This window comes from Triturus cristatus, chromosome 7 (assembly GCF_964204655.1).
Source record: "Triturus cristatus chromosome 7, aTriCri1.1, whole genome shotgun sequence".
Lineage (NCBI taxonomy): Eukaryota > Metazoa > Chordata > Amphibia > Caudata > Salamandridae > Triturus > Triturus cristatus.
The window spans coordinates 355,527,273-355,554,497 of record NC_140590.1 but is presented as its reverse complement, the minus strand read 5'-3'; the positions used below and the strand labels follow the sequence as shown (position 1 = coordinate 355,554,497).

Genomic DNA, 27,225 nt, shown 5'->3' with positions numbered 1-27,225 from the left:
ACAGAGTCCAATGGCGTGCTGGTGGATGGAGCGGGTGTGCAGTAGGAGGCACATAAACTGGTTGGAATGACAGGGTCTGGTAGGCTGGGCATCGCTGTGTAGGCAGTTGGAGTAGCACACTCAGCATGCGAAGGTGTCATGTGTGTGCTTAGGGGTTGCCTGATGGCAGGAGGATGATTGTCACGAGGACATTGCTTGGAGAGTGGCTGCAGCATGAGCCTGTTGTGTGATGTGGATCATGCAAAGACTAGAGGGTCATGCACTGTGCATGTTGCAGACGCAGACAGTCCGGCCTTTGGCACGGCGCTGGGGCTACAGTGGCACAGAAAAGCTGCTGGCTGCATTACAAATGGGTGGAGGGGGAAGGGCTGAGCATTTCTGAGGCGTGGGGGTTGCCGAATCAGGGCACTCGGAGTGGCGGGGCCGCAGGTGAGGCAGCACCAGGCGGAAGGGGTTAAAAATCATGCGAAAATCAACACACAAAGACAAGGCGGTCTGCAAGGCACAGTTCAACATGTGTATGTCAAGGAAGGAGTGTCAGCTAACTCATGGGTCACTCCCAAAAACTGTATGATCAATCACCAAAAATGACGGCCACAGGATCAGGCAATAAAATGCCGAGCTGCGCACAGGAGACACACCGTCAGCAGGCGTTTCCGGCCCATTGTGGGGAACAACCTGCACAAATACATACACAACCAGGTACTTCATGCACAATAGAGATTATTAGCCATGAAGCACTGCATGCATGTTGCCAAAGTACACATACACTCATATGCTCAATCTTTGTCAATTCTGCCATAGATGACGCATGCAAACTGGTAAGAGATCTGCAGTGACCGAGATGGGGCACTTTGGATTGTGCTGAACACCTTTATTACACATACACACAAAAAGGGATATGCCTCCATATTAACAGACTCACAGGTCAGTTGACAGAACATGTGGGACATACGCTGGACCCCCCCTTCACAATACGGATGATGTCAATCCCAATGAACTGGCACACAAGGTAAGGGGATGAGCAAAACACATCCTGCTGCACACGGAGAGGCTGCAATTCCCCATAGAGCAAGTTGTTGTGATGTCCCCCACTATGTCCACCCGTAGCATCTGCAATGTTTCAGAGCCATGGTAAACACACATTGAAGCCTTCATCAGACGCCATATTCCACTATAGATGACTGTCAAGAAGGCTGACTATCATCTCATGGGAGTGATGCTACATGTCATATGCTCCATGGTGAGAAGACATGTATGCATGGTACCACAACATGCACAGAAGCAGTCACCACACATTCACAACCTGTATCACCACAAAAAAGCCTTGCTGCAATACTTACCCAAACTGACATTTCCACATGTCCGTGCATGGAACGCTGATTCAGCACACGTTGCAATCCACACGAGGAATAGCAGGAGGACAACAATGACACGACCAGACAACATGTGCCAAATACCTGGGAATGACAGACACACGAGAAGTCACCAAAAAAAGATTCTCAATGCACACATGGAAGTGTACAAAACAGCAACAATGTTGGACACATGTAAATCGCCAATCAAGTCTCTCTGCAAAACTGTGTTGTATGACATCATCACTCTAGTGACACATCAGAACACACATCCAAGTCACTTTGCATTCAGTCAGCTGGACACACACATTGCAACACATGCCACTAAACGCTACAAGCTTGCACACTCATAGCCAGTGACTCACCATTATGAGAAGAAGTTGCGTATGAGCTGACTCCGGATATCATCCCCCTCCTCCTCATCATCACTAGCCTCGTGACCCAGCCCTTGATCCTCCACGGGTGGATGCTCCTGCTCATCTGGATCCAGGATGAGTGGCACTGCCTTCTCAACTGCCATGTTGTGCAGCATGCAGCACACAATGAAGATTTTGCAGACCTTCTCCGGGGCATAAGGGAGGGACCCGCCCGTCTTGTCCAGGCACCGGAATCGGCTCTTCAGGAGTCCAAACGTCCTCTCAATCACTCGCCTGGTCTGGCTGTGTGCATCGTTGTACCGGTGATCTGCAGCTGTTCTTGGGTTGCGGAGAGGTGTCAGCAGCCATGGCATGTTGGGATAGCCAGAGTCCCCTACATGAAAACATCATGTAAATAAGTGGGTCACGAGATGCCGTAAGAGACAAAGATACCGCAACACATAGGACAAAAAGACTATACCCACCAACAAGACATGCTCGTTCGTTGTGCAGCCGCAGCATCATTTGTGGCACCCAGCTACGCCTCATGATGTAGGCATTGTGTGCTGATCCTGGAAAACGTGCACAGACATGTGAAATCAGCATGTTTGCAAGACACACCACAAGGGCATTTATCGTGTGGTAATGTTTGCGGTTGCGATAGGCTTGTTCCTGTGTCTATGGTGGTACAAAAGCCACATGTGTACCAATGGACCCAATTACATGGGGCATCCCACCCAGGGCATAGAAATCCCCCTTGACATCCCTCAACCCTTCTGGAGTCAGAAATTTGATGAATTCATCTAGGTGCTCCAACATGGCTGCTAAAACATCACGCAGGACATGGCTGGACATAGTCTGGGACATCCCACCCACATCAGCTATGGTCAATTGAAACGTACCTGTTGCAAAAAAATGTAAGGCTGCCATCACCTTCATCTTGGCGGTCAGCGCAGTAGGATACCTGTGTTGCGGTTGCAGGTGTGGTGCCAGCCTGTTTGTCAGGTCCTCAATCAACTGTTGAGTGAATCTGTAACGGCGGATGCAGGCACGCTCCCTCATGGCACCCAAGTCTGACATTAGTCTTGGGACAGGTGGTGCCCTGCAAAACATATTTTTGAGGAATGAAGATTGAGAGTCGGCAAACATCAATGTCAATGAACATAGCACATGCTACACTGCTAATACACATCAGGTAACTATGGAGTAGGGTGTGTGCAACACATCCAGGACACAGATGCCAGCTCGCTGGCACTCCTACAAAATGCATGATACACCTGTTGATTGTCAAGTCAACATGACATGCCCTGAAAAGGTTTGGTGGCCAGTCTGAGTGAAGAGCTACAGATATCACCGGAGTGACACACAACCACATAGCCGCATTTGAAGGATGTCATCTCATCCAGACAACTGACTGCAAGGCACACGCACAGGTCACATGGAATGTCAAATGTACATGTCAAACGCAGTGCGATGAAGGGGTACACGTGACAACACAAAGACACAGCCATTGAGACAACAAACACATGTATGACTGAAAATATATGATGTCACATGCACACAGACCCTACAGCCTTGGGAATCCACATGTGGCATGGTGTGCGTAGATGTGTTACATGCCCATCTCCACACAGACCCCTGTTGCATGCACCAACAGCAGATGCCGTTGACGGGACACTGACATGAAGCTCATGTGAACACATGACACACAGCTGACATAGTTCCAAAGGGGCACGCTGATCGTGACAGGTCAGTTCATAAAGTGTCCCTGTCCCTGGCATCAGGAGACAGGTGCGGGTGTTGATGACTGTGCCACCCACTGCTGCTATGTATGACACAGTTGGACTACAGACACACATGTGGCACGTGTCAAGGTGATGTGTGCCACATCGTTCCCCATCACACATGACATGTGTCCACAGGTCAGAACACATCAATTGTGCAACGAGATGGAAGGACCTTTGCAAGATCACTGGCTAACACACCTAGGGCCTGCACATGAAAGTATGCAATGACAAGTACTTGATGGACATCCATGTGTGACTCGTAGCCCTCCATTCCTGGAATGTGTACAGCTGTATCACCATTGTAAGCGTGTGAAATGCATACCTGTACGTGTACGCACTGGTAGTACACGTACGTGTAGGCACTGGTAGTACACGTACGTGTAGGCACTGGTAGTACACATACAAGTACAACTAGTGCATACACGTACGTGTACTACCAGTGCGTACACGTACCTGTACACGTATGTGTATGCACCAGTTGTACACGTACGTGTACTACCAGTGCCTACATGTACGTGTACTACCAGTGCCTACACGTACATGTACACGTACGCACCAGTTGTACACGTACGTGTACTACCAGTGCCTACACGTACCTGTACACGTACGTGTAGGCACTGGTAGTACACGTACAAGTACAACTAGTGCCTACACGTACGTGTACTACCAGTGCGTACCTGTACCTCTACACGTACGTGTAGGCACTGGTAGTACACGTACGTGTAGGCACTGGTAGTACACCTACGAGTACAACTAGTACGTACAAGTACGTGTACTACCAGTGCGTACATGTACCTGTACACGTACGTGTATGCACCAGTTGTACATGTACGTGTACTACCAGTGCGTACACTGGTAGTACACGTACATGTACAACTGGTGCGTACACGTATGTGTACAGGTATGTGTAGGCACTGGTAGTACACGTACGTGTAGGCACTGGTAGTTTGTAGGCACTGGTAGTACACGTACGTGTAGGCACTGGTATTACAATTACGTGTACTACCAGTGCCTACACGTACCTGTACACGTATGAGTACAACTAGTGCGTACATGTACGTGTACTACCAGGCCAACACGTACGTGTACTACCAGTGCCTACATGTACATGTACACGTATGTGTACGCACCAGTTGTACATGTACTACCAGTGCCTACACGTACCTGTACACGTACGAATACAACTAGTGCATACACGTAGGTGTACTACCAGTGCGTACACGTACCTGTACACGTACGTGTATGCATCAGTTGTACACGTACGTGTACTACCAGTGCCTACACGTACCTGTACACGTATTTGTAGGCACTGGTAGTACACGTATGAGTACAACTAGTGCCTACACGTACGTGTACTACCAGTGTGTACACATACATGTACACGTACGTGTAGGCACTGGTAGTACACATACGTGTACAACTGGTGCATACACGTACGTGTACAGGTACGTGTACACACTGGTACTACACGAACGTGAAGGCACTGGTAGTACATGTACGTGTAGGCACTGGTAGTACACGTATGTGTACTACCAGTGCCTACACGTACCTGTACACGTACGAGTACAACTAGTGCGTACACGTACGTGTACTACCAGTGCGTACACGTACCTGTACACATACGTGTACGCACCAGTTGTACACGTACGTGTACTACCAGTGCCTAGACGTACCTGTACACGTACGTGTAGGCACTGGTAGTACACGTACGAGTACAACTAGTGCCTACACGTACGTGTACTACCAGTGCGTACACGTACCTGTACACATACGTATACGCACCAGTTGTACATGTACGTGTACTATCAGTGCCTACACTTACCTGTACATGTACACACCAGTTGTACACGTACGTGTACTACCAGACCCTACACATACGTGTACATGTACGTGTAGGCACTGGTAGTACATGTACGAGTACAACTAGTGCCTACATGTACGTGTACAAGTACGTGTAGGCCATGGTAGTACACGTACGTGTAGGCACTGGTAGTACACGTAAGAGTACAACTAGTGCATACACGTACGTGTACAAGTACGTGTACGCTATGGTAGTACACGTACGTGTAGGCACTGGTAGTACACGTACGAGTACAACTAGTGCCTACACGTACGTGTACTACCAGTGCGTACACGTACCTGTACACGTAGATGTAGGCACTGGTAGTACATGTACGTGTACTACCAGTGCCTACACGTACGTGTCAAACGCACTGTGCAACCGGTGCCGTAGGGGTACGTGTGAAATGCACAGTACCTGTGTGTGGCTTTCAAATTTACATAGGGGACACATAAGGGACAGGTATTAGGCCCTAAATGCATGCAGGTTGCCATGGATCCCGAGTTTTCTCTTCAAATTTTTCAAGCAGGTGTCCTGGAAAAGTCAGTTGACCACAAAATACAATGTTGCAAAGTGGTTGTTGACTTGACATGATGCTCTAAATTTGAACGATGCAAATGCTGTCACTGGTGTATGTTTAAAGGGATTGGAGTAAACGTAAGATGCAAATGATTCAGACCAATCACTATATACTCCTCAAAATGAATGCCCCTCAGCAAGACAGATATACGGCAGCCAGAAGCCATGAGAGGGCACTTGCCTGCACAACTTTCCTGTCGACAACATTGCTGCTGTCTCTGCTTCCCTGGACCATGTCTCGTGCTGTGGAGAGGGCCCAGCCATTCACCCTGGAGGAGAATCGGGCCCTGCTGGACGTCCTCCTCCCACAGTACACCAGCCTGTTTGGGAGACCAGGGGAGCAGGTGAGTTCTGAGTCCACTACCTTTGCCTATGCACCTGTTGTGTGACAGTCAATATAGTGTCCAGGTGGGACACACATGCAATGTTGTTTAGAGTGTGTCCGGGGGGGGGGGTCATGCTTATGGCCCTCATGTAAAGCATGATGTAGTTCCTGTGTGCACTCCTCACTTGCATAGTGCTTACAGTGACTTTCACTGCACAGTGCATGAGACATTCAGCCTGGCTAATACTTGGGGGCTTTTATTCATGTTGTCCTGAGGTGATTCAGTGGTCCCCCCGGTGTGACAGGTGACTGTACCCACAGATGTGCATGAGTTGGGTGGACCTGTGGTGAGAGTGTCCAAATGACGTGTACGACCTCATGGACATTGACGTGTGTGAATGTTACTTGTCATGTGGGTGAGTGTCTATGTGAAGTGTTGCACCACAGCTGCATGTTGAAGGCTACTGATCTAACCATCTGATGTGACAAGTGAGCCATGCTTTGTGTCTGACTTGCAGAGCTGGCACGACACCTGTGACTCCCCCCTGGCAAATGGCACATGTGCAGAGTGAGGGTTGTATCAGCTGTAGTCAATGACAGGCCAGTGATCAGTGGCTGGGTGTGTCTGTCTAGTCTGCTGAGGGTGCGTCAGTGGAGTGGGACATGTGACTGCATGGCACGTGCTGTACATCAGCCTGCTGTTGCATGTGCTGCACAGTGTGTGGCATGTTCATTGAGTGTTTTGCACCTCTCATGCCACCTGTAGACTTTCAATGCCAGGTACTGCATTGGTGCTTGCACGCAGGCCACTTGCATGCTGTGAATGAGGCTATTCCTGTCTGCATCCTATGCCCTGTTCAACATTTCAAAGATGTTCTGATGTGTGTTTCTGGGACATGGAGCAGGTGTATTGATGTTGTGTCACTTTGTCATCCTGACAGGTAACTGCCTACGAGAAGGGGGTCATCTGGACCAACGTCGTCAGGGCCGTGAGGACTGCGGGGGGTGTGTATCGGCAGCTGGCCCAGGTCCACAAGAGGTGGCAGGACATCCGGTGCTGGACCCGGCGGATCGCCCGGGTCCAGCTTAAGCTCTCTCCACCTCGCCGCCACGGCGGGCGCCGACACCTGACCCACCACATGAAACGTGTCCTGGCGGTGGTCTTCCCTGACCTCGATAGGCAGTTAGAGGAGAGACTGCAGCAAGGAGGGGGTAGGTACATGGCTTTTTGTTGTGTTATGTGTCGCCAGCTCTAGGAAGTGCGATTTTGCATGAATGCACTCCCAGAGTTCATATGTGCAGTGCATTTTCTCTTTCAAAATGTCACCTGGGGATCTTTTTCATCCCTTCCTCTCGTTTACATGTGTCCCCTGGTGTGTGTGTAATCACATTTGCACATGGTCATCTAGGGTGCCAGTACATCTAAGTGCACATTGCTTTCTGCATCATGTGGGAGGGTGGTCTGTGACTTGTGTCGGTACCTTGCCTGTGCCATGACCTGTTCACTATGTAGGGGGTCCATAGTTGTTGTCACTGATGCTGGTTCTCAACATAGGAGTGTGAGCTTTAAACTGGACACCCTTGCAGCATGCATGTGCAATGTTGTGGCCTCAGACATGATGTGCATGAGTGTGAGATATGCATAGTGCAATGACGGTTGTACATGGTGGAGTCAGCTCAGTCCAGGACCATGGAGCAGTGTGCCCACTACAGTCCCCTGAGACACCCTGGCCTCCTAATCATGTGTGTCATCCAACACTGTGCACATTCTCTGTGTGTGCTGCATAGGTCTGCCTCTGTGGCATTGTTCACTGGCCTAGTTTGGATTTGGTTAATGTGTGCTACATGTGTCCACTGGACAGGGATACAACATTTAGCTTGTGCATACTCACACTGGGCAGTGCCTGTGTGGCTATTCACAACAATCTGTTGATGGTTGTTTGTCACAAATATGTGTTGTCAGCCCCACGAGGTGATGTGGTGTCAATGAAGCAATTTTGGAAGCACAGTTGTTGTAACCCTGAATAAGAGGTGTCACTTCTTGATCTGTATAAATCACATTGACTCAGGTATTGGGGGGTGGGGGTGCGGGAGAGGCATACATGTGCAACTCTGATTTTTCAGTGCCAGGTCTGACTTGTGTGTGAGAATTGCCTGGACTAAAATACACTGGGCAGTGCCCCTGTGATGCTGGCCAGTGCTTAATGTACGTGCTTTGCAGCCTGTGTCATTTTTTTAGCAACAATAATCCTGCTCATACATTTTTGGCACGTGTGTGGTTCAGATGCAACTCAGTTTTTACTTTGTGTGCTGTGTGTACATTCAGGCTTGTCATGAGGGTTTCCCCACAGTACAGCTGGCCTTTTTTACCACCCAATTGCAGGTCCATTAGCTTATGCATTGTCCTGGGTGTGGACATGGGTGCCACTCCAGATGACAGGCAGTAGGTCATATGTGTAGCCAACTGTGTAATCAGGTGATGGAAGGCCCGGTGACAACTGACATGATTCAAGTAGTTACTCTTCATGATTTGTACCTAGGCACTCACAGCACTTGTCAACAGTTCTTCATGTTTCACATGTGGAAATTTGTTGATTTGTGTTATGAACACTAATGTGCCTGCATGCAATATGTCGCACAAGGCAGTGCATACAAAAGTACATTGACACTATCATGGAATGAGCTGGCACATTTTCTATGAAGCCACTGTTATAAATGAATGTTGTCACAGATTCTCCATATACATGTGCCCACGGTGGTCTTGATTTTGTGAGACTCATTAGTTGTCGGTGATACAAACTAACGAGTGTCAAGACGTCGAGACCTCCGTGGGCCCATGTATATGTACTTTCAGCAACACAATCTATTTCTAACAGTGGCTCCTCCGAAAAGGTGCCAGCTTCTTCAATGTACTTTTGTGTGCACTGCCTTGTGCAACATCTTGCATGCAGGCACATCAGTGTTCTTTTTACAAAATGGCCAATTGGCACATCCCAAACATGTAGATTGGTTGAAGTTGTGTGAGTCCCAAGGTACCAACATTTGTTCGTTTTGTGCTCCAAGGGACTTACAGGTCTCTGAGTGTGATGACAACTTGAGTATTGAAGTGTGTTAGTTAAACTTGAGTGCACCACTCCTGTTTCTTTCAGGGTAAACAAGAGGTGTCATGACTTCATTGTATTGCTGTGCTCACAGGTTCACAGACACTAGCTTCTCAGTGTATTGCTCATTCAAGTTGTGGCCTTTTGTGTATTGAGTTTCCTGGTGTCAAAGTGGCATGGTGGGTCTACCAACTGGGCAGTACAGGGCTTACATATGTGCGGAGTAATCAAGCTGTTACTCATGATGCATTGCCTGATATGCACTATGATCTATTGTTCTTGTGCGCATGTGTCAGATGTATACAGGTGACTGATGCTTTCTGGTTTCTTCTCCTTGCCCACAGCATCATCATCCACAAGCGAGGGAGACACCGGCATGGACCTTGAGGAGGGACCCAGCGACAGTGCCACCAGTGCTGTGGAGTCAGCAGGAGACAGTGGCACGGAGGGCGAGGGGAGTCAGTCGGAGGACCTGTCCGGAGGCGAGAGCATGTACGACACCAACGGGTCCCAGGCTGACATCCTTGAGGAGGCAGAGGATGCAACAACATCTGGCAGCATCCCACCATCTGTACCCGCCTCCTCCATTGCCATCTCCGCCCTCCCAGTTGCTCCCGTCCCTTCTGTCCGTGCACGGTCCCACCGTGTCTCCTTCAGACCAGGCACCGCAGTCTCTGCTCCTGTCACCCCTGCTGCCCTCAGTGAAGAGTCTGTGGACACACTGCACCAGTTGTAGGTTGGTCAGGCATCGATGCTGCATGTCCTCCATGAACACACTAGACTGCTCACACAGTTGGTGTCGTTCGTGGAAGGCATGTCATCAACAATGAATGAGCAACGCAGGTTTCTGCGGTCCATGGACTCTAAACTGACGGAAGCAGAGTCTCTCCTGCGGTGCTCCATCCCCCCTACCCCGGACCCATCCACACTGCCCTCTCCCATGCCTGTCCAAAGCACACACAGACAGTCACAGGCACACACCACAACAGACACTTCCAGCACACCCCCAACTAAGGCACAGCGCACACCTCCTGGCATGCACACTCAGGGGGATGTAGTCACACCCACAGGGTCTCGGGGCAAACAGCAGCCACGCAGCCACAGTCAGAGTCCGCAGTCCTCACAACCCACTTCCTCCAAATCCACTCCCCTTAGCTCCCCTGCCAAGACATCACCCTAAGTGACCGACAGGGCTAGTCAGTCCCTGAGCCCCACTGTGACACCACCCCGCAAGCGGTTGAGGAAGTCTCCGGCCAGGGGAGTTGAGTCCCCCCCATCTCCACCACCTCCCCCAAGAGCGCTGCACCCCATCCCTCGGACACCCCCCCTCCGTTGGCCCTGGTGTTCGTTCCGGTGCAGGGGTTACTTGGACGCCCTGGCTGCAGTTTGCAGCGAGCTGCTCACCACCACCTTTGGCGCTGCACCACCCCCTGTGGTGGATACGTCCAGCCCTGCACCCACCACACCTACCCAACCCACTCCTATCCCTGCGGTGCCTGGTACTCCCACTGATGATGCCCCCCCCAGTCGACAACCCTTGAGGTGACTTTGTGCAGGCAAGGTAGGGGTGGACACAGTTGCATACGTCCACCCTTGGACTCGAACTATGGACTGGCCATTGGCCTTTGTAAATAGTGTTTTATTACAATTTTATTTTTTGTGTGCTGAATAAAGCCTTTTCTTTTAGTTTCCACACTATTGCATTTCAGGTAATTGATGTTGGTGATGAGGCCCATAAAGTTGGTGTTCTGGTAATGTGTTAGGGTTCTGAGAAATGTTTTAGTGTGATGGTCATGAGGTGGACCATGGTATCTGTGTGCCATCTCAATGTCTGTGAAATTTTTAATTGGTAGTGTGTGTTCCTTTGGATTGTGAGACATTGTCCCAGGAAGTGTTCCTTCCTCTGTGGCACCTGACATGTTCCCTGCAAACAGTTGCACAATTGTTGTGCTGACCTATGTCAACATATCCTTTGTTGGTGACGGATCCCTTCAACAATGGCCATGCATGCTCACCGATGTCTCCTGCTGACTCGTCTGTGCCATCCTTGCTAGTCACTGTACTTGTGTTTTGTGTATGTATGAATGGCATCAGGGACCAACTGGCCCTTTTCAGCACTATGTATGTGTGTAATCACGGCCTAACACACAAATGGCACGTGTAATGCAGGGTATTTGGGCACCTGACTCACAATTGTGGGCATTGTATCTAGTCGCAGTTATCCCTATCCCTTACATGAGAGACATCATCTGGGTGGCTGGACCAGCACCTGGACATTCCTATCACTCCTGTGATGTGCGTGACAGTGTGTGTTCCCCTTGGCTAACTTATTTTAGTATGCATTTCCATGACTATACAGTCTGTTGGCATTAAATCCGGGTGTGTATTGTGGGGCATCCGCCATGGGTGGGTATACATGTGTTGTATGTCCTCACACCCACATGTGGTGTGTCATGCTGTGTGTGAATGACATCCATCCTCCTGGGAGTGGGTCACTGCTTTGAGTCCTCTGCACCCACCCCTCATGTGTCTGGGCACTGCTGGTAGTGATATGCACCCACCCCTCATATGTCTGGGCACTGCTGGTAGTGATATGCACCCACCCCTCATATGTCTGGGCACTGCTGGGAGTCCTCTGCACCCACCCCTCATATGTCTGGGCACTGCTGGTAGTGATATGCACCCACCCCTCATATGTCTGGGCACTGCTGGGAGTCCTTTGCACCCACCCCTCATATGTCTGGGCACTGCTGGGAGGCCTCTGCACCCACCCCTCATATGTATGGGCACTGCTGGGAGTGATATGCACCCACCCCTCATATGTCTGGGCACTGCTGTGAGGCCTCTGCACCCACCCCTCATAAGTCTGGGCACTGCTGGGAGGCCTCTGCACCCACCCCTCATATGTCTGGGCACTGCTGGGAGTGATATGCACCCACCCCTCATATGTCTGGGCACTGCTGGGAGTCCTCTGCACCCACCCCTCATATGTCTGGGCACTGCAGGGAGTGATATGCACCCATCCCTCATATGTCTGGGCACTGCTGGTAGTCCTCTGCACCCACCCCTCATATGTCTATGCACTGCTGGTAGTCCTCTGCACTCACCCCTCATATGTCTGGGCACTGCTGGGAGTCCTCTGCACCCATCCCTCATATGTCTGGGCACTGCTGGTAGTCCTCTGCACCCACCCCTCATATGTCTGGGCACTGCTGGGAGTCCTCTGCACCCACCCCTCATATGTCTGGGCACTGCTGGGAGTGATATGCACCCACCCCTCATATGTCTGGGCACAGCTGGTAGTCCTCTGCACCCACCCATCATATGTCTAGGCACTGCTGGTAGTCCTCTGCACTCACCCCTCATATGTCTGGGCACTGCGGGGAGTCCTCTGCACCCACCCCTCATATGTCTGGGCACTGCTGGGAGGCCTCTGCACCCACCCCTCATATGTCTGGGCACTGCTGGTAGTCCTCTGCACCCACTGCTCATATGTCTGGGCACTGCTGGGAGTCCTCTGCACCCACCCCTAATATGTCTGGGCACTGCTGTGAGTGATATGCACCCACCCCTCATATGTCTGGGCACTGCTGGGAGTCCTCTGCACCCACCCCTCATATGTCTGGGCACTGCTGGGAGGCCCCTGCACCCACCCCTCATATGTCTGGGCACTGCTGAGAGTGATATGCACCCACCCCTCATATGTCTGGGCACTGCTGGGAGTGATATGCACCCACCCCTCATATGTCTGGGCACTGCTGGTAGACCTCTGCACCCACCTCTCATATGTCTGGGCACTGCTGGTAGTCTTCTGCACCCACCCCTCACATGTCTGGGTACTGCTGGTAGTGATATGCACCCACCCCTCATATGTCTGGGCATTGCTGGGAGTGATATGCACCCACCCCTCATATGTCTGGGCACTGCTGGGAGTCCTCTGCACCCACCCCTCATATGTCTGGGCACTGCAGGGAGGCCTCTGCTCCCACCCCTCATATGTCTGGGCACTGCTGGGAGTGATATGCACCCACCCCTCATATGTCTGGGCACTGCTGGTAGTCCTCTGCACCCACCCCTCATTTGTCTGGGCACTGCAGGTAGTCCTCTGCACCCACTGCTCATATGTCTGGGCACTGCTGGGAGTCCTCTGCACCCACCCCTCATATGTCTGGGCACTGCTGGGAGTGATATGCACCCACCCCTCATATGTCTGGGCACTGCTGGTAGTCCTCTGCGCCCACCCCTCATATGTCTGGGCACTGCTGGTAGTCCTCTGCACCCACCCCTCATATGTCTGGGCACTGCTGGTAGTGATATGCACCCACCCCTCGTATGTCTGGGCACTGCTGGGAGTGATATGCACCCACCCCTCATATTTCTGGGCACTGCTGGGAGGCCTCTGCACCCACCCCTCATATGTCTGGGCACTGCTGGGAGTCCTCTGCGCCCACCCCTCATATGTCTGGGCACTGCTGGTAGTCCTCTTCACCCACCCATCATATGTCTGGGCACTGCTGGTAGTGATATGCACCCACCCCTCATATGTCTGGGCACTGCTGGGAGTCCTCTGCACCCACCCCTCATATGTCTGGGCACTGCTGGGAGGCCTCTGCACCCACCCCTCATATGTCTTGGCACTGCTGGGAGTCCTCTGCACCCACCCCTCATATGTCTGGCTACTGCTGGGAGTGATATTCACCCACCCCTCAAATGTCTGGGCCCTGCTGGTAGTCCTCTGCACCCACCCCTCATATGTCTGGGCACTGCTGGTAGTCCTCTGCACCCACCCCTCATATGTCTGGGCACTGCTGGTAGGCCTCTGCACCCACCCCTCATATGTCTGGGCACTGCTGGTAGTGATATGCCCCCGTCCCCTCATATGTCTGGGCACTGCTGGGAGTGATATGCACCCACCCCTCATATGTCTGGGCACTGCTGGGAGTCCTCTGCACCCACCCCTCAGATGTCTGGGCACTGCTGGGAGGCACTGCACCCACCCACGCACCCCCTTGGAGCTGTACACTACTGGCCAGGACCTACACACACAACAATTTGTAGGTAACATGCTGGGCCAGTCCTCTATGCCCACATTTCTGGCTTGTGTATGCCTCGTATCCAAATTTTCCTGCTGCCATAACGGGGTACGTGTGGTACGGACCATACCCACGCATGTATGCATGGGTACGGTCCGTACTTGATTTATCATGGGGCCGTAGGGGTATGCACCGTACCCACGCATTCATGCGTGGGTACGGTCCGTACCTGAGTACTCATGGGGCTGTAGGGATACACACCGTACCCACGTATTCATGCGTGGGTACCGTCTGTACCACTGTTGGCATGGTGCTGTAGGGGTACGTATGGTACGCACCATACCCACGCATTCATGCGTGGGTACAGTCCGTACCTGGGTAGTCATGGGGCTGTAGGGGTATGCACCATACCCACGCTTTGATGCGTGGGTACGGTCCATGCCACTGTTGTCATGGTGCCATAGGGGTATGTGTGGTACGCACCGTACCCACGCATTCATGTGTGGGTATGGTTCGTACCTGAGTACTCCTGGGGACGTAGGGGTATGCACCGTACCCACGTATTCATGCGTGGGTACGGTCCGTACCACTGTTGGCATGGTGCTGTAGGGGTACGTATGGTACGCACCGTACCCACGCATTCATGCGTGGGTACGGTCCGTACCTGGGTAGTCATGGGGCCATAGGGGTACGCACCGTACCCACGTATTGATGCATGGGTACGGTCCGTGCCACTGTTGTCATGGCGCCGTAGGGGTGCGTGTGGTATGCACCATACCCACGCATTCATGCGTGGGTACAGTCCATACCACTGTTGTCATGGCGCCGTTGGGGTATGTGTGGTACGCACCGTACACACACATTTTGTTCTCACCTTCTGCGGCGTGTGCGTCGGTTGCGGTGCACCAGGTCGTAGGCCAAGAGGACCGGGATGACACGTACGATGGGGTTCATGGCTGTACGTCGCGTACCGGGGCTCCGTGGCATTGCCGTTCGCGTCGGACTCTGCTTTTCCGGCTGTGTTTGGCTCCCGTAAACAAAGAGCTGTACGGTGTGACGTCGGTACGAATCGTACTTGCTGGGCCGGAAAACGCTGGTGAAATACGTACGGACGTCGCGTACAAGCATTTCCGGATCGGAATCGTGGGTATTTTTTTGCTGTACGGTCTTTTGTACGATTCGTACAGAAAAAGGCTTTCTGTACGAATCGTACTTCCTAGGTTGTGAAATGAGTTTACCTGGTACGAGTCGCACGGAGAAAACGCTCCGTACGACTATTCGTAGGGCCTTTTTACAGGATCGGAATCGACCCCATGGTGTTATATTATTACTGCTGTCTAAGGCCTCAGTATATACCAGTGGTGTAACTGCTGTGCTTGCATTCAGTGTCAGCCTCAGGGAGGTGCGACCGGTGGCGTCGCACTGGGTGCCAAGGATAAACACAGTATGCATCTTTGTGTGTGCATCAATGTTCAGGGGACATTCCAACGCCATGATAACTCTGGTGCGAATGCACTTGAGGGAAAGATCAGCAATGTTTCTAGTTACAGTTTTGATTCGTGATAGAGTAGCATCGAGGGTACATGTTCCTGCGGGAAAGCACAACATGCGCCATGCAGATCACAGATTAGTATTTTATGTTGAAAGCTCAGTGAGTTGTTGCTTTTGTTACAGGGATCTTTTTGTTACTTGGAGTTCATAAGTAACAATCCTTCTGATATAGCACATTGAGCTATGACCTGGCATCAAAGTGCTGCATGCAAATCGAAAGGCATTGATCTAGACCTTATTTAGTTCTCCTGAATCTTTTGTTCTTCTAAGGTTGCCGAAAAGGGTTCCGTAGAGTGGCAATGCAATTGTATTAGTATGACACCCCAATCATTGTGTTAGGTTTATGGGATTGATTTACTAATGTGTTGCGCCTGGGTTGCATCACAAAAAGTGATGCAAACCAAGTGCAAAGTTATGTTTTGGGGTTTACTTTCCAGCAACCACTATGGGTGGTGCATGGAGGTTCCCATGCAGCCACTCATGGATTTGTTGCTCATCCCCAGCTACTGACTTTGGTACAAAATGGATGGCTCACAAAATGATGCCTCCTCGAGGAAGGTGAAAAGTTAGAGAAAAGATGTATTTTTTCTAATCCTTCCCAACTTTGCATGTATGCAGCACCTTCCTGCACACATACAAAGTGGTAACGTGTTAAACTTTGTCAAAGCATAGAATTTTGTGATGGAAGAATAGTAATTCTACGAGCCTTATTTATGAATGCCTGCAACACTTTTACACCGCTGTAGGGCCACTTTTTGTGCTGCAGAGGCGGCATGAACAATGCACCATGTTGCACCATATTTACAAGGTGACGCATCTAGGCATATGCATCACCTTGTGAAGCCCTGCGCCACATTATCCCTGTGATTGCAGGGTGGGCATTCCCCTGCATCAAAGCCTTGTAGGCGTGGCGCATTGAAATCTGTAAGATGTCGGTGTGCCAATTCCAGGATGCCATTGCGTCCAAATCTTACACCTGCCTCATGGCAGGCGTAAGGGTGACGCAGTGCATTGAAGATAGGCCTCCTTCGACACATATCTGAGGTTGTGTCATATTTGTGACACAGCTCCAGCAGTGTGTTTTTTTTGCACCAACAGATGTCAGGATTTCTGACGTATCTGTCTTTCCTTGTGACATGGAGCGCTGTACAATAAATACAGCGCATCCCTTGTGTCGCAAGGGGGGGCGCAATGAAAATGCCCATAGCTACAATGCAACAGTTTTCATAAATAAGTTCATTAGTCTTACATCAAGCAAATATGCTAGCACTATTGTGAAAGGGTGTGTGCAATAACGTAGGCAGCCTAATATATGCCAGCACTAGAAGAGACAACAAGCATTTGCAATGCAATAGGTCTCGCATTTACGTGAGTTTGAGCTATTGACATTGCAAATGACAATGTCTTTTATTTTTGTTTCCGTTTAAAAAAAAAAAAAGGCATTATTTACAATGCCAATAACTTAAACTCACGTAAATGCGAGACCTATTGCATTGCAAATGCTTGTTCTTCATAATGTAATAGCACAGCATCCTTTAAGCAATTTCTTCTTTGCTTTTTCTTTAAATAGGCAGAGAAAATGAGTACTTGTGCTTTGGTAGTAAAGTTGGACGCTGCAAGGAATCCTGATTTGTTTAATCTACTAGGAAATATTCTGAAAGCTCAACGAACCCCTCACCTGCTCAAGATTGCTAGGACCAGAAAGGCACAGCCATACCAGTTGGACGAGTTTATTCAGGTGACCTGGATTCATGAGAAAATTGTGCAGAAATCTTATTACCGAATGCTTGTGGCGGTAATATAAGCAGGAGTAAAACTACATCACAGCGACCTTATGTGATCAACAGTGAATGAACTTTCAGAAGTGCTACAGACCCATTCACTTGTGTGCTCCCACTGAAAAAAGAGTGCTCTTGTTGACCTTTCTCCCATTGTGGCGTAACTATAATTGAGGGGGCCCCCCTGCAAGGTACGTAGAGGGTCCCCCGCCAGACTCTATTAGGACAGGCTGCATTAGTCCCTGGTGCGGGGGTGGTGTGTTAGTGATAGGTGTGCAGGGTCCCTGTCCCTCAGACGTGCAGTCATGCTGCATTAAACCCTGGTGCAGGGGATGGTTTGTTAGTGATAAGTGTGTAGGTTCCCTGCCCCTGAGACGTGCAGACACACTGCATTAATCTCTGGTGCAGGGGATGGTTTGTTAGTGACAGATGTGCATGCTTCTTCCCGTGAGATGATTTTAAAAACAAATATGGCATCAGGAAATGACATTCGGGGAGCATTCACCATTGCCTGTGGCCACCGTGTGTCCCCCGGCGACAGGTTTCGCTGAATCCATATCACCTGCTGCTAACTCCGTGAGCCTGGTGAGTGGCAGACGTGCACCACAGATCTGAGGTGTGATCTTGTGCACCCCAGGCTTTGCGACCGCTAGTTCCGTGCACGAGCCTCAGACCGGTGAATGCTGGACGTGCCTCGCGTCTCTGGGTAGTGCACGCACACAGCTTCAAGTGCTGGGAAAGTGCTTGTTTTTTTGTCTTGTGTTCCTAAGTTAGTTATCTCACTCAAGTCTCTTAGATTTGGTCCCCAGCCAGGAAAGGTTTGTGTGCAGGAAGTGAGATAGGGAGGGAGGAAAGCAGAGTGTGAGATCTGGAAGGAGGAAGGAGACGTGAGGTGAGGGAGGGAGGAAAGCAGAGTGTGAGAACTGGAAGGAGGAAGGAGACGTGAGGGAGGGGAGGGGCGACGAGAGACGGACACATCGGGCTGAAGAGACCTTGGGCTTCCCAGGGTTTGCCCCGGAGTCTCACACCATCGCGGGTTCATTCACAACCCACGTGAACACTGTTTGTACCTGGGCCGGCTGCACACAAGCGAGACTGTAATTCATAACTACGTGTAGGGGTGTCACCTTGCCCAACACTGCGTGATTTGCGATGTAAAATAACATTGTGAATCTCTGCTTACTTGATTTCAAGCGCTAGACCAGTTCAGGCTTCGAAGCGCTGTAGAAAAGTAATGTTGCCAGTTGTGGGTGTGCCGGCAGATGAGGCTGGGTCTGCGCAGCAAAGCGGCCGTGCGGCCACGAAAGTGAAAGTGATCGCGATCAAAGCGGCCGTGCGAAAGTGAAAGTAAGCGCGGTGCGCGCGCCCGCGCACATGCACTGTAGCTCTAGGCTGGCCTGGTAGCACTTTTTGGAGCCCACATACAAAATGTCTCCAGATACTGAAGTCCTCAAGTGCCCAGTCCCCAATCAAAGACAGAAGAGGAAAGTCTCTGTCCCCTCGCAGACGGCAAGTGAGTCCACAAAGGCGAGTTTGCAGAAGAGACAAATCGTAAGTATTCATGCAGCTGTTTGTGTACTCCAGCACAGTATCCGCAAAGACACTTGTTTCCTGTTCTAGCCTCTTTCATTCACTGCAATGATGCACTGACTATCTGGTAATCCCTGTGTAGTTAAATTGAACCCACTGGCTTTGACAACTCTAAACAGTGATCATTAAAGGGAAAGGTGTCGGCTGGATCAGATGTGCTCACAGCATGATGGCCCGTTTTCAAATTAACGGCATCCGGTGGTTTCAGCAGATTTCTGCAAACTGTACCAGTGTATGCTGTAACGAAGCTTGTGAAAGTTTGATCATAATCTGTTTTTTGGTTGACATTTTCTATAATATAATTATTGTGAAGTGACACTTTGAGATTGATTCCAGCAGGCATGCTTGCTCTTTCACTTCATGAGTGTGTGTTCTCGGGTACAGCTTTCCATTCCCTTAGGGATATTAAAGTTCAAGCGCTTTTGGAACGTTTAGAGCTTTCATCTTTCTCTCCCAAAGTCTCATTTAATTTACGAAACTTCTAATACTGTCTGCTTGGCAGGCAGTGATTTTATTCGGACTTAAATAGGTTCATATTTGTCCTACTGAATGTAAGCCAGTCCGTTGTCATACCTTTCTTGCTATGAAGCTGCATACCACTCTGTACATGTGTTTACCTTTATTAAGAATGTAATGGAAGGGGCACCCCCAGCTGTGCTCGGGTGACGTCATACCATCTCTGCTGTGCCACCAGGGCATCACATTTGCTGCGAGTGCACAAGATTACAAGTGAATACGAAATTTGATGGAGGCGGCACTCTATAGGGGATAGGAGTAACTTAAATTGAGTAAAGATGGATTTTATCCCTATTAATTATTGAAATATGTTTATCTAAAATGAAATCCTTAAAGTTTACCAATGGTGCTTAATAGGTGTAGTTGAAGATTCAAACTAAAGGCAAATTGGTCAGGAAATTAAAAAGGGAGAAGGAGCAGCTAGTAAAATTAACTGAAGTAACGTGGCACGTACTCCCTCGTAATGTTGCCAGTTGTGAGTGTGCCGGCAGAGGAGGCTGGGTCTGCGCAGTGAAAGTGATCGTGATCGCGATCAAAGCGGCCGTGCAGCCGCGAAAGTGAAAGTAAGCGTGGCGCGCGCGCCCGCGCACATGCACTGTACCTCTAGGCTGGCCTGGTAGCACTTTTTGAAGCCCACATATAAAATGTCTCTTCGAGCGCATGCGCTGGGCTCAGCGAGACCTAAAAACGGCACCATATCTTAGTAGATAGAGTGATGTTGTGCTCTCTCATTTTCATGCAACCTAGCACAGCAACTTTGGTTATTCTGTCCCTTTGATTCTCCATATGAAGTGCTCTTAACACATAATGCCTGCCAATATGGATGACACCTATATCTTGTACTCATTGCCTTAAGTAATATTTCTTATACATTGATTTAAAATCGTGTATCACTTACTGCTTCTGTATAAGGTTTGTGCTGTGAAGTTCCTTGACAGTCTAAATTGGGATGAGTAGCGTTATAAAATAAATGTGAGAGAGGGGCTAAGGAGAGGTTGGGGCATCAATGGAGGGTTGTAGTGAGGAAATCTGTGTCGAAGGCGTTCGTGGGGTGTATGGCAACAAATATTGTCTCACCAGGTGCCACTGACAGTAGAGCTGGCCATATTTCCAATAATGCACTAGCTCATTAATCCATGCATGCACTCACAATTTCTTGAATCTATCCATCAATTCACTAATTGTTTCAACCATTTATTCATCTATGAACCCAGTGACGTTATACGTATCCGTGGTCTCAGTAAACTTCTCATTTATCCATCAATGATCCATTCAATGTACAATAGCACGGGTCATTGTTCTTTCAAAGAATTAAAAAACATTTCCACATTAAATATAGAGTTGTTCGCTTCTGATTTCAAACTTGAATGCTTTTACTTCTACCTTGGTAAGAATGCTTCATGTGCAAGATGTGTAAATGACAGCAAAAGTATGAGTATTTGGATTTTCAATTTTACAGGGTTTCTCACAGAGAGACGGCCACAATTCCATCCCAAACTTACATATGGAGCAGTGTCACTAAGCTGGTGAATTGTTGTATTTGTACATTCACCCTTTAAAATTCCATTAATCCTGATCCTGTAAACTGAGATATGGAATATGCACCGTCAAAGAGTTTCTCTCTGCACCAAACATTCATCTATCTCTGTTGAAGTACATTTTGAACTAAGCTACTCATTGTGTTACCAATGCGGATACATCGGAAATACAAACAGAGGGGAAGATTTTCATACCTTTTACACTGATTTCGCACCACAAAAGTGACGCAAACTAGAGCAACTTTTTTTCCCTATTTTCTTTCCAGCGCATAACTTGTTGTGCGCTGGAAAGTATCCTGTAAGTAGCACAAAGCAGCGCGAACCACTGCTTTGCATACATTTTCGCTGAGGGGGCGTTACATGGGTGATACATGGGCATTCCCTTGCAACCACCCATGCCTTTTGAGGCAACACCATATTTACAAAGATTTGTAAACATGGTTTTGCGCCAAAATTTAACGCCCTTTCAAAGGAAGTGCTAACAGGAGAAATGCTTACATTTCTCCGTAATTTTCCCACTTTCCATGCGTGCTGCACTGTGCAGCATGTATGCTAAGTAAGAAAAGCTTTGCATCGTGCCATAGTATTTTGTACAGCAAGAGTACCCTTCCTGTACAAAACCTATGCTACACTCATGCACACACTCTAGCGCTAAGGTGTGTGCATGGCGCACGGCAGCTGTTATCAGCGCCGGCGGAAGGGAAAGGAGAGCAGAGATCTAAATCTCTGAAGATATGACTCTCTCTTGCTCCCTCCCGGTGGCGCAACGCTGCGCAGCCTCCCATGGGCTGCGCTGCGTTGCGTGACTTCTTAAAAAATATCCCCGTGAGTGTTTAAAAACATACTGCGATTTTTGTTTTCTCCTGCACATTTCAGCAGGTGAAAGCAGTCATATGTATGCAAGGAAAAGTGCTGGGTAAGGAGGGCAGGTCTGCAGAATTCACTGCTGAAGCCCTTTTCTTCAGGCAATCTTGCTTTAGTTTATTACTCCACTATTCTTCAGGCGATCTTGCTTTGGTTTATTATTCCACTTTTCCTCAGGCGAGCTTGCTTTGGTTGATTATTTCACTTTTCTTCAGGCGATCCTGCTTTGGTTTATTACTCCACTCTTCTTCAGGGGTTCCTGCTTTGGTTTATTATTCCACTATTCTTCAGGCGATCCTGCTTTGTTTTATTATTCCACTTTTCTTCAGGCGATCCTGCTTTGGTTTAATATTTCACTTTTCTTCAGGGGATCCTGCTTTGGTTTATTATTCGACTTTCCTTCTGGCAAAACTGCTTTGGTGTAATCCCATACCTTGTAAACAGTGATCCTCTAGGCTTGCCCGTTTTAGGTCTCGCCTACGCAGCGCACATGCGCTGCGTAGGCAAAATGACCTATTGCTATTGCTTCGGCTTTTCAGCCAAACACGTGCACGCGTTCCATTGCCTTCAATGGCAACGCGTGCACGTCTGGCGATTTCCTTGCGGGAGCGCGCGGCGCCATATAGTGGCGCCATATGGTAGCACGATCCCGCAAGGGAATCACGCAACCCCTCCCCTGCTGCCGCGCGAGGCGCGCGTAGTTCTAATACCTAGAGGACTACAGAGGCATCCTCTTTACCACTATGCCTCTCTGTGTTTAGATATATGCCTTTTGACAAGCCCGTATTTTCCTTCGCTAGTGATTCATCGGTTCTTAACTCTGTGAACAAGGGGTACGATGATCCTCTAGGATGTGTATTGCATTTTTAAATTACACTTTGCTGGCCCATTTCTACCTCTAATTTAATTTGTTCCAGTAGCTTGAAAGACTGGGGGCCTGTTGGCCCTTCGCAACACTTATTGCCTACGTTCTTGATTTATGTGGGACAGTCTTGCCTCACTGTATTCGCTTTTGAATGCCAAATTTGGCCTCACACTGTATAGCGCCCCGAAACCCAATTTGTCTACGCTATTCAAGACCACTCTTCTAGATAAAGAGCCCCGGTGCCTCCTAACATGCAAAAGACTCTAGTCCAACTCTTCTGGACTGTCAAAGTCACTGTTTTGTCAGGAAAAGGCCCCACGCTGTTATTGCAGAAAGACACTCCTATTATTATTATCCTTAGAAGGACGAATGGGGAGTGATGCGGGCTGCGCATGCGGCAGACCAGGCATGCACCTGACTCTGTCCCAACCCTCTTGACTGCGAGTCTGCTGCCTGCCCCCAGCATCTCTCAAGGGCCCTTTGTTACATGGCGAGACTTCAAGTCGAGCTCTGCTGTGCATGCGGGTTTATTGATTAGATTCCGACCGTCCCGCCTCCATTATCTTCGGGCTCCCGGCGGCACCGTCTGTCACTTTGTTTTTCTGCGACATTATGTAATCCAAGCTCCTCCCGAGGCTCCCCGCCCCCTCTTCTGGACAGCTGCTTGGCTCCCAGGGAGGGGTGGGACGGGACAGTGTTGCAACGCCTTATGCAACAAAGCTGGGCTCTGTCTTTCTCCATGCTCCCTCCCTCCTCCCCTTCCCAGAAGTCTGTTGTTTTCCAGGAATGTTTTATGGCCTCCTTACGGCACACGGGCCCTGTGACTCCCAGGCCAGCTATGGGGAGTCATTCTAATGCAGGGGAGCGCGTCTGCCACCTGCCCAGATTGTCAGGGGGCAATGCCCCTGCCGTCGGTTTCATTTCAACTAATATGACCTTTGCATTTTAAAACTAGGGACAAAGCCCACACGAAGATTTGACGCTCGAATACAGACACATTTACGCCAAGCTAGTGAAAATAAATAAATGTAGCTAAAAAAACACTGTTTGGAAAAAGCACATTCATTAATACACTTTCACTTCTGTATAGCACAGGGCAAATGTCAAATTCCTTGGAACAACCTCTCGTAAACAATGCTTATTGTCTCACAATATTCCATTGTATGAGCAGTGTACAGAAGCAAGCCACACACTCTGCCCTACTCACAGAGCTTGGGGAATCTAGCTCACTGCATCCTTCCTTGTACTCTGGAGAGATATAGAAGGGGTATATATATATGTTCTTCACTATTGCACATTAGCCCACAGCATGTCATGACCCATACATGCAGATCTGCTGAATGAAACATGCTACCTAGTAAAATTGTTGAGAGAAGGGGGTCCCCTTTCCCGGTCGCTCAAACTGTGTCTTAACTGCATGTGCAACCATGGTAATAAAAAACAACCCCCCCCACACACACACACCCATTAATTTGATTTAAAAAATTCATAATTACAGGTGGCAAAAGCTTTCTTAGGCCCACGCTGCTGGCGCTGTGGAATGCTGGGTTGATGGATACCATACTTGTGTCCTTCCACTGCTGACTTTTGAAGCACTACTTTTTTCCATTTTTTGTTTGAGCACTCCAAGAGAATGTGTGTTTACCAGCAGTCTTCCTTGCACACTGCTCTTCCACCCTCTGAGCATTCAGTGTTACTCTTTCTTGTCCCTCTGCTTCTCCCTAGTCATCCGTCATTTTGTGCTCGCCCTTGTGTGCTTCTCCCTCATGTTGTCTTCTCACCCATGGGCTCCCCCTACAACAGCTCCATGTTCCTCTCCCTAGCCCATGTGCTTCCCTTTACCCGACTGGTGTTTCTCTTATTCTCTCACCCATGTTAGGTTTCACTCCGTCCTGTGTATTGTTTCCACCACCCATGCCATCCTAGTTGCTTCCTCACCCCGCCCTCCCTATTCTTGTGATTCTTTGTGGTGCTCCCTCTCCACCCTCGGTATTTTGTCCACACATTGGTGTCACAAATCTTTTTATTAAAAAAAACGTAAGAGTTACTTTTTATTTTTCATTTACCGAGTAAAACAAACATTGGCATAGCCAATAGGTCTCGCCTTTGGCACCTTATAAGTGTTTAACCAAGCAACAGTTAATGTTGTTGCACCAAGGATATTGTGCTGCATAACTAAACACTTATAAGGTCCCAAAAGCGAGACCTATTGGCTATGCCAATGCTTGTTTGAGTGTGGGATCACTGATACGGTTGACCCACACCTGAAATAGGGAGGACCGTAATAGCCTGGAGTAGTCTGTGTAAGGAAGATCAGTGCTACGTTTCTAATTAGACGAAGCATTTAAATATGGCCACTATAAACTCAGTTTGTCCAGCAGGATTTGTAGTGCTCTGTAGTCCAAAATTTCAATCTTCAGGACTCCTTGCATGAGGCATCCAATATCCAAATATGTGGTATTTTTAGGCTACCGACTGTGACTTCTGTGAAATCAATTTGAGAATTTAGATTTTCAGACAGTGAGATGGATCCAGATAATCTTTAGGTCTGGCGTTAGTCGAGACCTTTTGATTTACAAAAAAATTAAATGTATGATGTACTTACCTAAAGGGGCCTTTTGCCAGCCCTCTTCTTCCATTGGTCTGTTATCATGCCATTCACATTTTACTTCCATCCCCACTGTGGCTTACAGTATGAGGCAGTCGGTCAGCAGACTTCATCCACTGGCTAACTTCAGTGTGAATGATGGAATTCTGCCCTTTTACAAGGGGCACAACCAGATACAACATACTTCCCTTAAGGGCAAGGGACTACTATAGCAATGAGCACTTTCTGTGAATAAAAACTTATTTTTCTTTTACTCATTTTTTGGCAGCATCCCGAACAATAACGTTTTGCAAAAACCAAGACAAAACAAAAACACATTGACAAAGCCTAAAAGTTGATGGCAAACACCAGACCTATTGGTTGTCAATGCTTTCTAAAATTGGCAATCCAAAATGCCTAGAGACTCACGTGGTAATACATTCTTCTGTTTTAACACAACTGTTCTTTCTGCCATTATTTTTTCCTTCACCAAAACACTTCCAAATTGGTTTTAAAACGTTACTGCGTGACACACACGACTTTGTTTATGTTTCTTATATGTATTTAGTCTTTCATTTGTTACTACCAGATAGTGTGATGTTTTTGATAAAATCTGATTTGAGAATAATTTTAAATTTCTTTCTCTGGTAAAAGGAACAACGTGGATGATAGAGATTTTAAGCCTCATTCGCTCTAAAGGGGACCCAACTTGGACCAAAACTGTCCCGAATTGGGATCGGGTCCCATGGGTAGAAGGCAATGAAGCTTCAAAAAAGCTAGATCCCATGACCCTAAGACCTCGGCACATCACCAGTCATTTGCCCAAGAAGATCTTCTGTCGCTCCTTCTTTAGCTCAAAAGCAAAGGTAAGAGTAAAACTCGGCCACAAAGTTTAATGGTCCATGTGAGAAGTTGATATGGAATGACGATTGGTGGAGGAATCAATACCTAAAAAAGCTGTTTCCTAAATTTCTGGCTATTATTTCCAAAATGTAGCATTGCAAGTAATGTTTCTTATATTTGGCTTCAAAGACTCCAATCGTACATTTGCCCTATTGTATTTCTTGCCTGATCACTTAAGAGGGCCTCTGAATTTGTATCATCACCATAAATACTAAGAACCTTAGTGTATAGTGGCTAGTCCAAGGCGCACCAGGCCAGTAAAGGGAGGTCCTTCACTGGGCTGGTGGAGGTCCTTCACTGGGCTGGTGGAAGAATACCTGCCACACCTGGAGATCTCCATCCAGCAGGCAGAGCTTCTGTGCCTTCAGCAAGCCCTCTCGGGTGGCGGCTCTACTTTGCTGAGCAGGTGTCATGCCTAATATGTCCACCCACAAAGGTTTATTGTTTTTAAAACAAACTCCCAAAGTAGGAGTGGTGGTATTTTGATGTTATTGGGAGTTTTCTTCCTACGGTTTGGGGTAATTTCTTTGATTTCTTGTTTGAGAACAATAGGTTGTCCTTCGAAGGTCTGAACAAGAAAAATGTGTCTCAGAACATATTCTGCAAACAGGGTGGATGGCCTGATATATGTTGGTTGAAAAACGACCTTGTATATTC

General features: G+C 48.8%; 1 protein-coding gene across 2 annotated transcripts in view; it reads left to right on the top strand.

The window, feature by feature from the left end:
• LOC146809656 (sulfotransferase 2B1-like) overlaps positions 1-27,225 on the top strand; it is a 710,434-nt gene that overhangs the window by 240,139 nt on the left and 443,070 nt on the right. For both annotated transcript variants that reach the window (XM_085616512.1, XM_085616511.1), the window contains exon 3: positions 26,320-26,531. In XM_085616512.1, coding sequence (XP_085472638.1) covers positions 26,320-26,531 — 212 coding nt within the window. The remainder of the gene's footprint in view (positions 1-26,319; positions 26,532-27,225) is intronic.